The sequence below is a fragment of the Phyllobates terribilis genome, unplaced genomic scaffold, assembly GCF_046119375.1.
Source record: "Phyllobates terribilis strain yellow unplaced genomic scaffold, ASM4611937v1 Scaffold_1__5_contigs__length_1240528914, whole genome shotgun sequence".
Lineage (NCBI taxonomy): Eukaryota > Metazoa > Chordata > Amphibia > Anura > Dendrobatidae > Phyllobates > Phyllobates terribilis.
This window is the reverse complement of record NW_027362761.1, coordinates 1,079,424,974-1,079,438,504: the sequence shown is the minus strand read 5'-3', so window position 1 is coordinate 1,079,438,504 and position 13,531 is coordinate 1,079,424,974. Positions and strand designations below refer to the sequence as shown.

Genomic DNA, 13,531 nt, shown 5'->3' with positions numbered 1-13,531 from the left:
ATCCACAAACCTTTCCAGAAAAACCTGCATTCAAAAATGTCACTCTTTCCCTTCTGAGCATTGCTGTGCACCCAAACAGTAGTTTCTGACCACATATGGGGTATTGGCGTGCTCAGGTAAAATTGTGTTACAAATTATGTGATTCTTTTTTTTGTCTGTTATCCATTGTGCAAATGAATAATTTGGAGTTAAAGCAACTAGAGATGAGCGATCCCGCACTTAAAAGTTCGGCGTTCGTACTGAACAGTTATTGTTACGGGGGAAGCCTGTTAGAGAGAGATAGGAGACAGCGTTTTCTTACCCAGACCCAAAGTTCGGGTCTACATTGTTTTCAATCCAAACTTCCACGGGTCCGCTCATCCCTAAAAGCAACATTTTATTGGAAAAAAATATTTTTTTTCGGCTTCAAGGCTCAACATTGTAAAATTCTGTGAAGCACCTATAGGTTCAAAATGATCAATACTCTATTTGAGGAATTCATTGACATTGAGGGGTGCACTACCAAAAAGTGTCTTTATTTGCACCTCAGGGGCTCTGTGAATCCGATATGGCATGCTCAATCTATTACAGACAGTGCTTCTTCCCTTCTGAGCGCTTTTTCCCTTCCGAGCTCTGCCTTGTGCCCAAACAGTAGTTTCCAACCACGTCTAGGGTATGTTTGTAAGAAATTGCGTAAAATATTATGGAGTCAATTTTCTTCTATTTCCGCTTATGAAAAAAATGAGATATAATGCACCATTTAAGTGAAAAAATATAATTTTTCGTTTGCACAGCCCACATGTTATAAAATTCTGTGAAGCCTCTGGCTTCAAGATGCTCATCACACCCCTAGAAGAATTCCTTCAAGGGTGTATTCTCTAAATTGCAGTTTTTTGTGCAACTTGTTACCATCTTTTCAGTTAGCCATTAAAAGGTATCAACCACTGAGGGCTCTCAAATCTAAAAGCTTTTTGTGTGTGATTTCTGACAGTTTGGCACCTAAAGGGCTCTGAAAATACGATATCGTTCACAATCTATTCTATCCAAATTAGTGCTCCCAAAGACAAATAGCGCTCTTTCCCTTCTGAGCCCAGAGGCGTGCCCAAACAGTAGTTTCTGATCTCATAAACAGTATTGCCGTGTTCAGGAGCAAATGCGTAAGAGATTTTACCTCTTTTGAAAAGAACAAAAAATTTAGTCCAAAGCAACATTTTAGTAGAAAATATCTATTTTTTTCCATTCCACCTTCTGTTAATTCTTGTGAAGCACCTGAAGGGGTAGCAAACTCCCTGAATTCTAAATTCTTTGAGGGGTGCAGTTTATAATTTGGGGAATTGTTTGGGGGGGGTTTCTGACTTATAGGCCCCCTTAAAGCAACTTCCAAAGTGAAGTGGTCTCTGAAAAATAAGATATGATTGAAAAAAATGAAAAATTGCTGGTACATGTTTAAGCCTTCTAACATCATAACTAAAAAAAAGGACATTTCAAAAATGATTTTAACGTTACGTAGACCTACATTTTTTAGTGCTAATTTGTATGACCTTTACCAAGGGAGCAGTGCTCACAGGTGTCTCTGGGGGTGTATATTTAGGTTTCTCTGCATTATTACCTTGTAAGCACCACCCTCTTGGCAAAATTAGCACTAAATAAAAATGCCCATATCTCTAGAACCATATGACTCATTTAAAAAAAATCTGAATACTCAGCAGGAATAAAATAAGTGGAAGAACTGGCCACGTTTAACCTGGTGACAGGTCCTCTTTAACCAGTTCCTGCCAGGCACATTTTCATATTTTTTTTCGCACATGTGGTTTAAAGGGAATCTGTCACCAGGTGTGATGAAAGCCGGCCGGTGGGTGCAGCTCTCTGGCGCCCCCTTACCTCTCAGGTCAGTCAAGGTACTGCACCTAGAGAAAGTAGTGCCAGGTAGCTGCAACCAGCGCAGGGAACACGGTAGAGTGTTATCCCTTCAACGTCACTAAACCGTAACGTCACTACACAGCACAACTCGCTAGCGCCCTCTTAGCCTCAGGTCAGTCAAGGAACTGCACCTAGGATAAGCGGTCGCCAGGGAGACTGTCCTGTAACCTACTGGGTATCGGGGCCCTCTGTAGTGAGGGCGGTATATATATCTTCCTTGGCCGCGCCAGGAATATATATATCTGAACCTCCGACCGTCACTACCAGCCTTCCCCAATCCCCAGTTGGTATGCTGCCACCAGTCCCTATTTTAGATATACGCCCAGTCCGTGAATGGGCCTATATCGGGTCAGGAACCAACCCTGGGTAGCGTTTTTGGCTTGAGCCGAGCTCACACGGACGTGCGTTTGTTATGCAGAATAAAAGGCAGGCCCACAATTACTTGAGGTAATTGATTATAATAATACACTAGATACACGATATACAATTAAATATACACAGGTATAAGGTCAGGCTAAACTATACAACAATGGAATACAACACACAGAATCACCACAGCATATCAGTTACCGGTTTCTTGATTTTCTTGTGACGCAGGGAGGGGATTCTGCGGTCGCAGGCACGGTTCTTTGTTACAGGCTGAGGCCTACCACCGCATGGTCAAACTGCTCCTCCCCTTGGTGGCCTCAGCTGGTGCTCAGATGTTCAGCACCCAGCTCTTGGGTCAAGACTGAGGGATCTCTTGTCTGTCCTGCTATCTTACCTGCCCCGTCCCGCCCACTGCTGGTGAGGTCAGCTGGCTCAGTCTCCACCCTCAGGTCTAACTTCGATCAGAAGCCCAAATTCTAAGGAACCCAATAACTTCTTCTGGGATGGTCTCATGATACCCCCAGGGGTTCCCATGGATTCAGGCCGCCGTAACCGACCTTTTGATATCAATTATGATACCATACGGTCCTCAGGAATGGCTCAGCGCTATATCTTGGCTTCCAGAGCACGTACAAACGTCTACCGCGGAGGCTTGTGTGCGCAATGGCTCCGGGACGCCGTGATATTTTTTATTGGCCCATCCCACGCAACATGCGTGTACTATTCATGTTTCTATATCTTATGCCTCCATGCTTGTGACAGACAAAGAAACTAGTCCTATGGGACAAATGGTCAGAGTTACAGATTGACGAAGCACCCCCCCTGCTAGCTGTGTTTCCTCTCGAAGTCTTTGAAGCTCCTAGCATTCAAGTGTTAAGTAGGCCCTGGGGCTTCTTATCTTACAGGAGCCTGGATGGGGGGAAACTATCTAGTTGACGTTTTAACAGAAGGTCCCAAGGGTGGGGGCTGCTGAAGTGTGGCCATCCCTGGATATGATTTATCATTACCAAGATGGCGGCTACGGGTTCATCACACCAGGTTTTTGCCACCTAACATGAGAGCAGCATAATATATAGTATAGAGACCTTGATTCCAGCGATGTATCACTTACTGGGCTGCTTGCTGTAGTTTTGATAAAATGACTGTTTTATCAGCAGGAGATTATCATTAGAGGACTAGTAAACCTGCTGTCATGTTGTTCTTCACATTCATGAGCTCTGTGTAACCTTGCCACCACTAATTGGCAACTTTCTGCCTATACCCAGTGAACACAGCGAGCTGTCAATCAGTGATGTGGGTGAGGTTATACAGAGCTCAACATTCATAGCACTCCTAGATCTGCAGCAGATAAAAGGGATTTAATCAAAACTACAGCAAAAAGCCCAATATGTGAACCATCACTGGAATCAGGGTCTTTGCCACTACATTATGTTGCTCTCAGAAGAGGTAACATGATGACCGATTCCCTTTAAAGGGCTGCAAAAGTTGTTGTTATTCAGATATACAAATAATTTTTGCATCTCTTTTTCGCAGTACATGGGACTTCATTTTTATGTCATTGTCATAATTTTTTTTTTTTTTTTACTTTTTTGAACACAGACTGCTCAGATCTTTATTATCTATGGGCGGTCCAGAAGTAGTTAACACATGCTTGCCACCTTGACTGATTGGCATCCCATTTTCTCGGTCATACCCCCTCTACATCTGTACTCTATCAATTCTTCAATATCTTTGCATGCCTCCGTTCCTACCACCTTAAGTATCCAGGTCAGAAGAAACCAGAATCACTTACTTCCAAGAGAAGTCACCAGGGGCATAAGAAGTATTCCAACTCTTTCAGAAGTCCTGAAGGTCTCCCCTCTTTTAGGAGCCTATTTGTCATACCGGAAGAATTGGCAATTATGGTTTTAGATCTTTGTTTGCTCTATACTAAAACCAGAAATCTTATATAATATTAATTTAGAGGTGATTTCACTGTATACCTTTTTTGAAGTTATGTGCATTTACCAGTATGAGCAAGAATGACTTACTGCAATGTACCTCGTCGCTCCAGTCATCACAGTCATTGTATCCATTGCACGTCAATTTCTTGGCTATACAGACTCCATTGCCGCACATAAAGCTGTCATGTTCCCCACATAATGCTAAAAAAGTGAAAAAAAAAAGTATAATTAAGGGAAACAGAAATGATAGTGTTGTGTAGTATCTACTGGTAAAGTCCCTGCCTAAAGGTTTGCTCAGGATTTGTTAAATATGGCTGCTGTCTTCCAGAACAGCGCCACACTTGTCCATGGGTTGAGCTCCATTGATAAGAATGTGGATGGGTGGCAATAACACACAAAAGCTGTTAACAAATGTGGTGCTGATTTTTGAAGAATGCAGCCATGTTTTTCTAATCCTGGTTAATCCCTTTAAGACATTTAGGCATATTTATCAAGGTAGGGTAACGTTCACACAGCAGTATTTTGGTCAGTATTTTACATCAGTATTTGTAAGCCAAAACCAGGAGTGGGTGATAAATACAGAAGTGGTGACGTGTTTCTATTATACTTTTTCTCTGATTGTTCCACTCCTGGTTTTGGCTTACAAATAGTGATGTGAAATACTGAATGTGTGAACGTGGCCCAATGAGACAGAATTCTGCCATAATAAATAATAAACTGACTATCATGACTTTCTTATATTTATTATGTGTTTTAGACTCTTTTTCCAATTTGTCCAACAAGGGGGGCATGGCCTTGCTGAAAATGGGTGTAGTATTAAGAAAGGGGAGTGACATAACATGTAACATCATTTGCCAGAAATACCCCAAAATTGTTGTGCACATTTCTGGCACAAAGCATGCCAACTAATAGGTGCTATAAAATGTAACTAGACATTCTTAAAATTAGATATATTTATCAAAGAATATGAACCACTTTAATAAATTTGTTGAATACTTGCCTAGTTTACGTTTGCATGGTCTAAGAATTACAATATTGGGCTTTGTTTCAAAAAAGTTACGAGTTACATAGGTTACAATATTGGGTTTTGTTTAAAAAAAGTTACATGTTTCATAAGTTACAATAATGGGTTTTATTTCAAAAAGTTATGAGTTATATAAGCTAGGGTCTCTAGAGAAGCAGTTCCCTTAAGAAATCACTCACACAACTACTGCAACTAACACAAACTACAGCAAAGTGAATGAATCCAACAAAGTCTATCACCAGCAGGACACACCAGTATGGGAAAGGTATTTAATGCTGCACCCGAAAGGTGATAGGACAGACAAATGTAAATGAAAAACAACTGTTACCCAAAGCCGACAGAAACAAAAATAACAGAACTAAAACACCCAAAGGTGAAACTGTTATGGCTGAGCGGAAAGAGATGCCGACCACAGAACACAGAATCAAGGGTTTGAATTCAGAAGCATGACACTTTCACACACTTATTAGATACTTGAATACAAAACATGGGGCCAGAGTCAGTCTATTACTGCTAACATACATGTGGATTTCCTGAATGAATAGGAAATATGTGTTTAAAATAGCCCCAGTACCCAGTCTGAGATTTCTACTTTTAAAATTAAAACAAAAATGTATTTAACATATAAACCTGATTTAAACATAGGGTATTTTTTTGATTACACATTCCCTTTAAGAGGAACCTGTCTGGTCAGTAACATTACCTGTCAGTGAAGGTATTGTAGGATACAACATTACAGTATATAAGATAACTTTCTTGGCGCCATCCGCTAAAATTAAACTTTTATTGAGAGGCAATTTCGGCTCACAAGTGCACTTGTGAGTGTGTCAGTGCACTTGCAGTCTATGGTTCCTCTTTGCTTCTCCCCACCAACACGGCCCCCACTTCTTGATTGATAGTGGAGAGTAGAAGTGACAACAATTAATAGTGTCTCTGTCTCTACTGTTAATCAGGAAGTATGGGGTGGCACCAACAAAGAGAAGCGAAGAGGAGCCATAGACTCAGGGCCGGCCCGAGAGATTATGGTGCCCTAGGCGAGACTATTTTGTTGCGCCCCTACTATTCTTGGCAGTAGATGAAAACTTGGGATATAAATTTAGGAGCAAAATAAACCACAACAACAATGATTAATTAACTCTCTCCTAACTCTTTAATCTTCTGAGAAGTTGCATAGGACAAATATATGCAAAGTAATCAATAACACAAAACAAAAACGACCATAGGTAATTAAAATTTTTGTTTCCTTGCCTTTTTTTTTTAAAAGGATGACACTAAGTCACCGAGATTAATTTATTTAGCAACTTCAGATTCTATTGAAATTGTTGCCAACCCAACCAACCTCTCTTGCGTCATATTTGCCCTTAAATATGTTTTAATTAGCTTTACTTTTGAGAAGCTTCTCTCTCCTGAGGCCACGGGCACAGGCAGAGTCAAAAGAATTCTTAGAGCCACCACCAGGTTGGGGACACTTTCTTTGAAGTCATATTTAAGCAAAAGTTCAAGAACGTCTTTTGGTGATGAATCTTCTGGAACACGTCTTGACATTGCCTGCAGTTCACCACATAGCTCTATGGCATCGATGTCTTTTACTTCGTTGTGTGTAAGAGACTTTTCCAGAGCTTTACACTTATCCAGAACAAATTTGCTTGGTTTTCCCTCAAGTGAACAGATGTGGTACAAAAATCCAAATTTCAATTCCATTTCTTCAGCTGAGTGAACCGCTCATCAACTGAATTTATAGCAGTATCTAAGATCGCAAAGTAAAAGTTAATTTTGAAACTCTGTTTCTCATCTCTTATGGGCTCATCTTTCCCTTCATAAGAGAACTGTCTGGTTTTTTCTTTAAACGTTTTGGCGCAGAACTTGACTCAAAATTAGCTGGTATGCCAAGCTCTTCTGCGATTTCCCTCGCATCAACTAACAGCTTCTCAAACTCTTCATCGCTTCTTAATGATTGCAGATATTTCTTTGTTTTGTCAAGGTGTTGAGAAGCAGCAGCTAAATCGAATTCTTGTGACTGAAGTAACTTACTTGTCAAATTGATTTCGTACAAAATGTTGAACCATACTAGAACAGATGTAACAAAAGAAAAGGTTCCAACTTGTTTAGCAAGACCTTGAGCTTCTAGCCGGGAGACATTTCCAGAGCTTCCTGTGAGACTAATATTTTCTGCTATGTCCATTAGGGCATCATGGACTTCGCTCAATTGGTAACGGAGGGGGGCCAGAGCATCAATTCTACTTTCCCACCTTGTTTCGCTTAGAGGTTTGAGAGTCAGAGATGGCAAATGATGCACGAGTACTTCCCAACGCTGAGTTGACGAAGAGAAAAATACGTAGAGATTTTGAACTAACAGGAAAAAAGTTGTCGCTCCAAAACAACATTTAGCGGCATCGTTGACGACTAAATTTAGAGAATGGGAGCTGCAAGGCACAAAGAATGCACGTGGGTTTATGTCCAAAATTCGTCTTTGTAGTCCAATGTTTTTTCCCTTCATGTTGCTCCCATTGTCGTAGCCTTGCCCTCGTAAGTTGTCCACAGAGAGCGACAGTTCTTCAAATTTGTTTAAGACAGCGGCTGTCCAACCACCTCCAGTTGTATCAGAAACAGGAATGAATCCCAAGAAGTGCTCTTTAATTTCAAACTTTTTGTCTTCTGATGTGGAAACAAACCGAACAATGATAGTCATTTGTTCAACATGAGACACGTCAGAAGTACAATCCAGCACTACAGAAAAGTATTTTGCAGTTTTGACATCGTCAAGAATCTTTTCCTGAATACCATTACTTAGCAGTTGAATCATCTCATTCTGTATTGATTTTCCCAAATAATGTGCATGAATCTCTTTGTCCCGGATTTTCCGAATGTGCTCACACATGACGGGATCGAACATAGCCAAATACTCCACAAATTTCAAATAGTTCCCATTATTAGATGCAAACAATGCATCATTTGATCCACGGAACGCTAAGTTTTGCATACTTAGTACCCTCACTAGAGCTATCAACCTTTCTAAAATTTGATGCCAGTATTTTTCTTGCTCTTCAATTTTGCGTAAGTGTTCTTCGTCAATGGTCTTGTTCATCTTAAGTCTATTTTCGAGTTCCTTCCATTTTTGAAAGCTAATAATGTGATCTTTGCTTTTTTCGTGGCTGGCTAAAATAGCAGATATGTTTTTCCAGTCATTTACACCATCAGTACCTAAGGCTGAGCGTTTGATGATTCCTAGTTGAAGTGATGAGTCTGGAAACAACGTGCAGCAAAAACAAAAAACTGAATTTTTCTGAATAGAATACGTTAGCCAATTGCGTTCAAGACTTTCACCATTGACAAGACGACGTTTATAGTGAACACAAGAAAATTTTCTACGATTAGTGTCCAAAGGAAAATCAAAATCTTTAACTTGTGGGGGGCCGAGTTTTACTACATCTAGGCGTAAGTCATAATTGACTACGGTCCACGTAGCGGGATCGTCCGAATAGTCTTTGCGTAGTATTTCTATAGATGTACCAGCCTCCATGTCAGTACTGGTACTTTGATCAGATCTACCACCAGATATTGATGGTTGTAGTTCACTATTTTCAGCATGAGAAACAAATTCTATTTCCACATTCGATATTTCTGAGGCAACAGAAGCCTGTTGTTCCAACGTTTGGAATTCCGCGTCTTCATTTCTATTGCTTAGATATTTTAAAAATGACCCTTTGATTTTTGAAAGTGATTTCTCCTCCTCAGCTTTTCTTTTACGGTTCTGAAACCCGAAAGTTTTTTCTTCTTATCAGCCATGACTCGTTACAACACACAGCATTTACCTAAAAGTTAACGCGCCGATTAAAATTGTTATCTGAACATTATATAATACGATTTTACTTTTAAGACAAAAAACACAAAACAATTTCCAATGTTTCCAATATTTTTGAAAATCAAAACAATATACCTACCTCGCAGCGCCTAACACTTTAGAACCTAGGCCAAAAATTTACTAAAAATCTCCTATTTTCTATTTGCATTCATGAAACCTCATGGAACAATGAATCTAATGGATATACAAAATAACAGCAATGGCTCACATGATAAAGCATGCAAACAGTAGAGACATACCTCGAAAATATTATAATCGCATGCGCCGATATGCAAAAAACGTAGATACTATCTCCCTTGCCTTAGCTGGCCTGACTGGCAGTCCAGACAGTCTACGCCAATGCGTCAAAACAGACTCCTCCCACTAGCCGCATCGACTGCTGATGACATCTATCAATATAATCGCCAACTAGTACCTAGTACCTAAAGTCCAAACTACGTATAAATAGGCCATATGGTACACCTACCTTTTAAGTATACGTATTTTTTTCTCTTGGGCGCCCCCTTAGTGTAGTGTGTGCATTTTTGGTTGTTTGCTTTGCTTTGCCAACATTTGAAAACTTAGGAGCAAAATAAACGCGCGGGATCAAACACCTGTCAGCAGACGATGCAAACGACTCACGTCCGTAGTTTAGCGCCTCCTTTCTGTGCGTAAATTGAAGCTCAACGGTTTTTCTTTTACAATTATGGTAAAAAAATTTATGTACACTTTTCTTTCCATCCCTAAAACTTTTTGCCTTTTGAAAAGATTTTTTAGAATTTTTTCTATTTTTTCTCTGGCGCCCCCTTAGGGTCGGCGCCCTAGGCGGCCGCCTAGTTCGCCTATACGTTCGGGCCGGCCCTGCATAGACTGCAAGTGCACTGTGAGTCTAGTTTGTATATAAAGAAAAACCAAACTACAGAGCTACGACTCAGCGGAGGGCGCCATAAAAACTTTGTTTTTAAAAATGTTTTACACCGCTCTACCCTGAACTACCTCTGCTTGTGCAAAGCTAATGCTACTGACAGGTTCCCTTAGGGATAATATGTATTACTACTACTATTGAGCCCTTCAGATGATTTTTGTCAAATCTGATAAAGAAAATATAAGAAAACTGAAATAATTCTAGAGAATGCTGCAGAAACAAATTTGGAGTTTATTTTCACAATGCAACTGTACATGTGAAGGAATCTCTCTCAAGTAAATAATTTTGCAAACAAATACAAGGAAGATACTTAGGCACATTGCTTCATTGACCACATGTATCAAGAACAGGCCTATTTGACGTATTTGACAAGTGTAAAAAAGCTCCTTAAAGAGTACAATATTTTTTAATATAAAAAGAACGATATGAGTCTGCATCACAAGTGTAGTGGATACGCAAATTGCCTCTTCAGAGATGAAGAGGAGTTGAACTCTAGCGCCACCTATTGGAGGTAGCAATCCTTAAAGTCAATATCGACCCTTTAACGAGTCTTGCCATATGACTAAGGATAAAAAGCCAAACTAGAATATCAATTTGCAAACACGGTGTTTCGTCAGTGCAAAGTATGAAAGCTGATTTGGCTAGATGAGATGTTGAGATTCTGATTTGGCTTTTATCCTGTCATATGGCAAGTCTCGTTAAAGGGTCGATATTGACTTTTATAATTGTTACTTCCAATAGACGGCACTAGAGTTCAAGTCATCTTCCTCTATGAAGAGGCAATTTGCATATGTAATTTCCCAGAGATGCATACATGCCGTATAAGTCTCCTCACTCTGAAATGCCAGGCTTGGCATGTCACTCTCCACAAGGAGAAACATTACCCCTTAGTTCCAAGCATAGTGGAATCCTTTTTTAATATATAAGAGATTAGCTTTGGTCTTTTAACAAACATGTTTCAAAATGATGAATTCTAATATTGATTTGAAGGCTTGGCACAATCTTTTTTGGAGTAAAATAATTATTTATAAAGAATCCTAACAGGGCAATAATGTTGGAATAATCATCTGCCAAATGTAATAAAAAGCATGAAAACATTTGCAGGCAAATGGCACAACAGCAGGAGTGGTCACTCTCAAAAGCCACATAACTTGGCAAAACCATTTGCTCCCCGAGGTCATTAATTTTTCACAGTTTTAAATAGTAAACTTGATATGATCGCTAGCGGCATCTGCAGAATGAAATTTGTATGTTAAAACAAAAATCTCAAAACATGTGGAAAACAAAGGGAAAATCTGGGCTCTCCAATGTGCAACTGTCAGTACTGGCTGGAGTCCATGGCAGCGGCTTGACTTTTTTTTTCTGTTGTCAATCAAGGAATCAAAAGGCCATTTTCTGTGCCACATTGTAACTGGACATGAGTCATACTGAGAAAGGAGGTCATGGTTGTACTAATGATTGACATAGGCTTAGAGAAGATGAAAACTAAAAAATACCGTACTTGACAACAAAATTGAAATCCATAGAGTTAAAATTCCTCAAATAAAAAGTTAAAGAGAACTTGTCACCAGGTTAAAAGTGGCCAGATTTTGCTCTTGCTTTATTCCAGCTACTCCCTTGAGCAACTTTTTTGTTTTTTTATTAAATCCACCATATGGGTCCAGAGATATGGACCTTTTTATTTAGTGCTAATTTTTATGGTGTTTACCAAGGGGGAATTGCTCACAGGATTATCTGTGGCTGCTCTACATTACTAACATGAGCAGCGCCCCCTTTGAAAAGATCATAAAAATTTGCATACTGGGCACACTAAAGAAAATGGCCCATATCTCTGGGACCATATGGCTGATTTTTAAAAAAAAAAAAAATGCTCAAGGGAGCAGATGTAATAAAATAATAACAAAAACTGACCACTTTTGACCTGGTGAAAGGTCCTCTTTAAATATCAAAAATAGTTATATAAGCATCGTCATAGAAATATTCAAAATCTCTCTCTTCTCTCTCCCAAACCCCTCTTCCCTCCTCCCTTATTGACCATTTGTCAGAGCAGAAAGCTGACCATCTAAAGAGCTGTCTGTATGCAAATTAGCACACACATGAGAAGTAGCTAAGAGGCAGATGCCAGTAAAAAGAGATTTGGCAAACCCAATTAACATGCAAATGTGTTTTCCAGGGGCATTGACCTGCAATAAATCTACATGTAGGTGAGAAGGTTGTATTCCCAGAACTTCAGAAGAATTCAACAGAAATCTTTAGTCTAGCCGTCATCGGCGCAAAATATCTGAAGTTCTATACGTCCAATAATCATGGGACCCATAATTTTAGAGGCAGGGTCAGCTAAGGAACAATATGCATAATTTTCCGTAGCTGTGAGCCCCTCTGGTGAGCTGTAATGCCAAAGTACAAAATAACAGACTGCAGCTATGTCATCTGTGGTCTCTAAAGAAAGGCAAATTCATAACAAAGAAAATGGCGTCATTTGCAAGCTTCTGCGATCAACCAGCGATAAGTTATCGCAGAAGCCAGGTATTTTTAATAAAATATGAAGGCTGGAGCCCAGCCCATGTGAGGTCATCACAGGGGGTGTGTGGGCAGGTCTCCCCTTCGGCATAAAAGACCCGACCGAAGATGGGTCAGTGTTCATTGCCGGTGGGTATAGATTCTATAAGCAAAGGATCATGTTCGATAACGGTCAAATCAACTTGGAGCACCCCTCCCTCCAGCTATACAGAGTCGTCTCTGCGATCTTTACAGTAAGTTCTTCTTTAATCCTATTTTATTTGTGTAACTGTATATTCTGTACTGTAACTTCTCCTTTTGTAAAGCCTTTTGTATATTTTTCATAAACACTGCCTCCCTTTTGGATTAAATATAAAATGTAATAGTTCTGTTTCTTTTGCTCTATAATCGTTCCCTCCCCTGAAGCCATATCAGAAAGCCGGCACCCAACCAGGCCTGTATTATATTTCAAACTGGGTCGGTGGTGGCAGTGAATAATATTATTTGGGCTATTGTGAAGCTAGCAGTGAACATAAGGGGCATATACACATATTTCAAACGTTGTGATTCGGAGGTGTATATGCCATACGCTCACTGCGCGCTTGCCGATACCTGCATTGTGAGTAATCGGGATCGTGTGTGCACGAATCCCTGCTCAACCCTGACAAATTGGTGGGAAGCGGTGAGATATTACAGAACATCAGTGGCTGGATTAAGCAATCATTCCTGTCACTGAAAACTTGTACGGTTCTTGCGAGAATTCTGTGCAGAGTTTTAAGAAATCAGACTCAGTGTTTTAATGTTTTTTTTTATCTGGGACAATTCTGCACGTGTAACAGTTGCATCCCCCCCCCCTTCTCTTGTTTTTTTGTCCTATCTTTTATTTGGCAATGATGGCTATGTGTGGAGAGCCCTGGTATCACCAGCAGTCAAAGGACACTATCACTGCCCTCTGTAAGCTGAGACACATTGACCCCATGGGCAAAACCAAGGCCCAATTGATTGCAGAACTGTTTTAAGGTGCCACAGAG

General features: G+C 40.0%; 1 protein-coding gene across 2 annotated transcripts in view; it reads right to left on the bottom strand.

The window, feature by feature from the left end:
* The window catches only part of CORIN (corin, serine peptidase), a 506,461-nt gene that overhangs the window by 146,682 nt on the left and 346,248 nt on the right, over positions 1-13,531 (bottom strand). For both annotated transcript variants that reach the window (XM_073645535.1, XM_073645536.1), the window contains exon 6: positions 4,299-4,412. In XM_073645535.1, the coding sequence (XP_073501636.1) occupies positions 4,299-4,412 (114 nt within the window). The remainder of the gene's footprint in view (positions 1-4,298; positions 4,413-13,531) is intronic.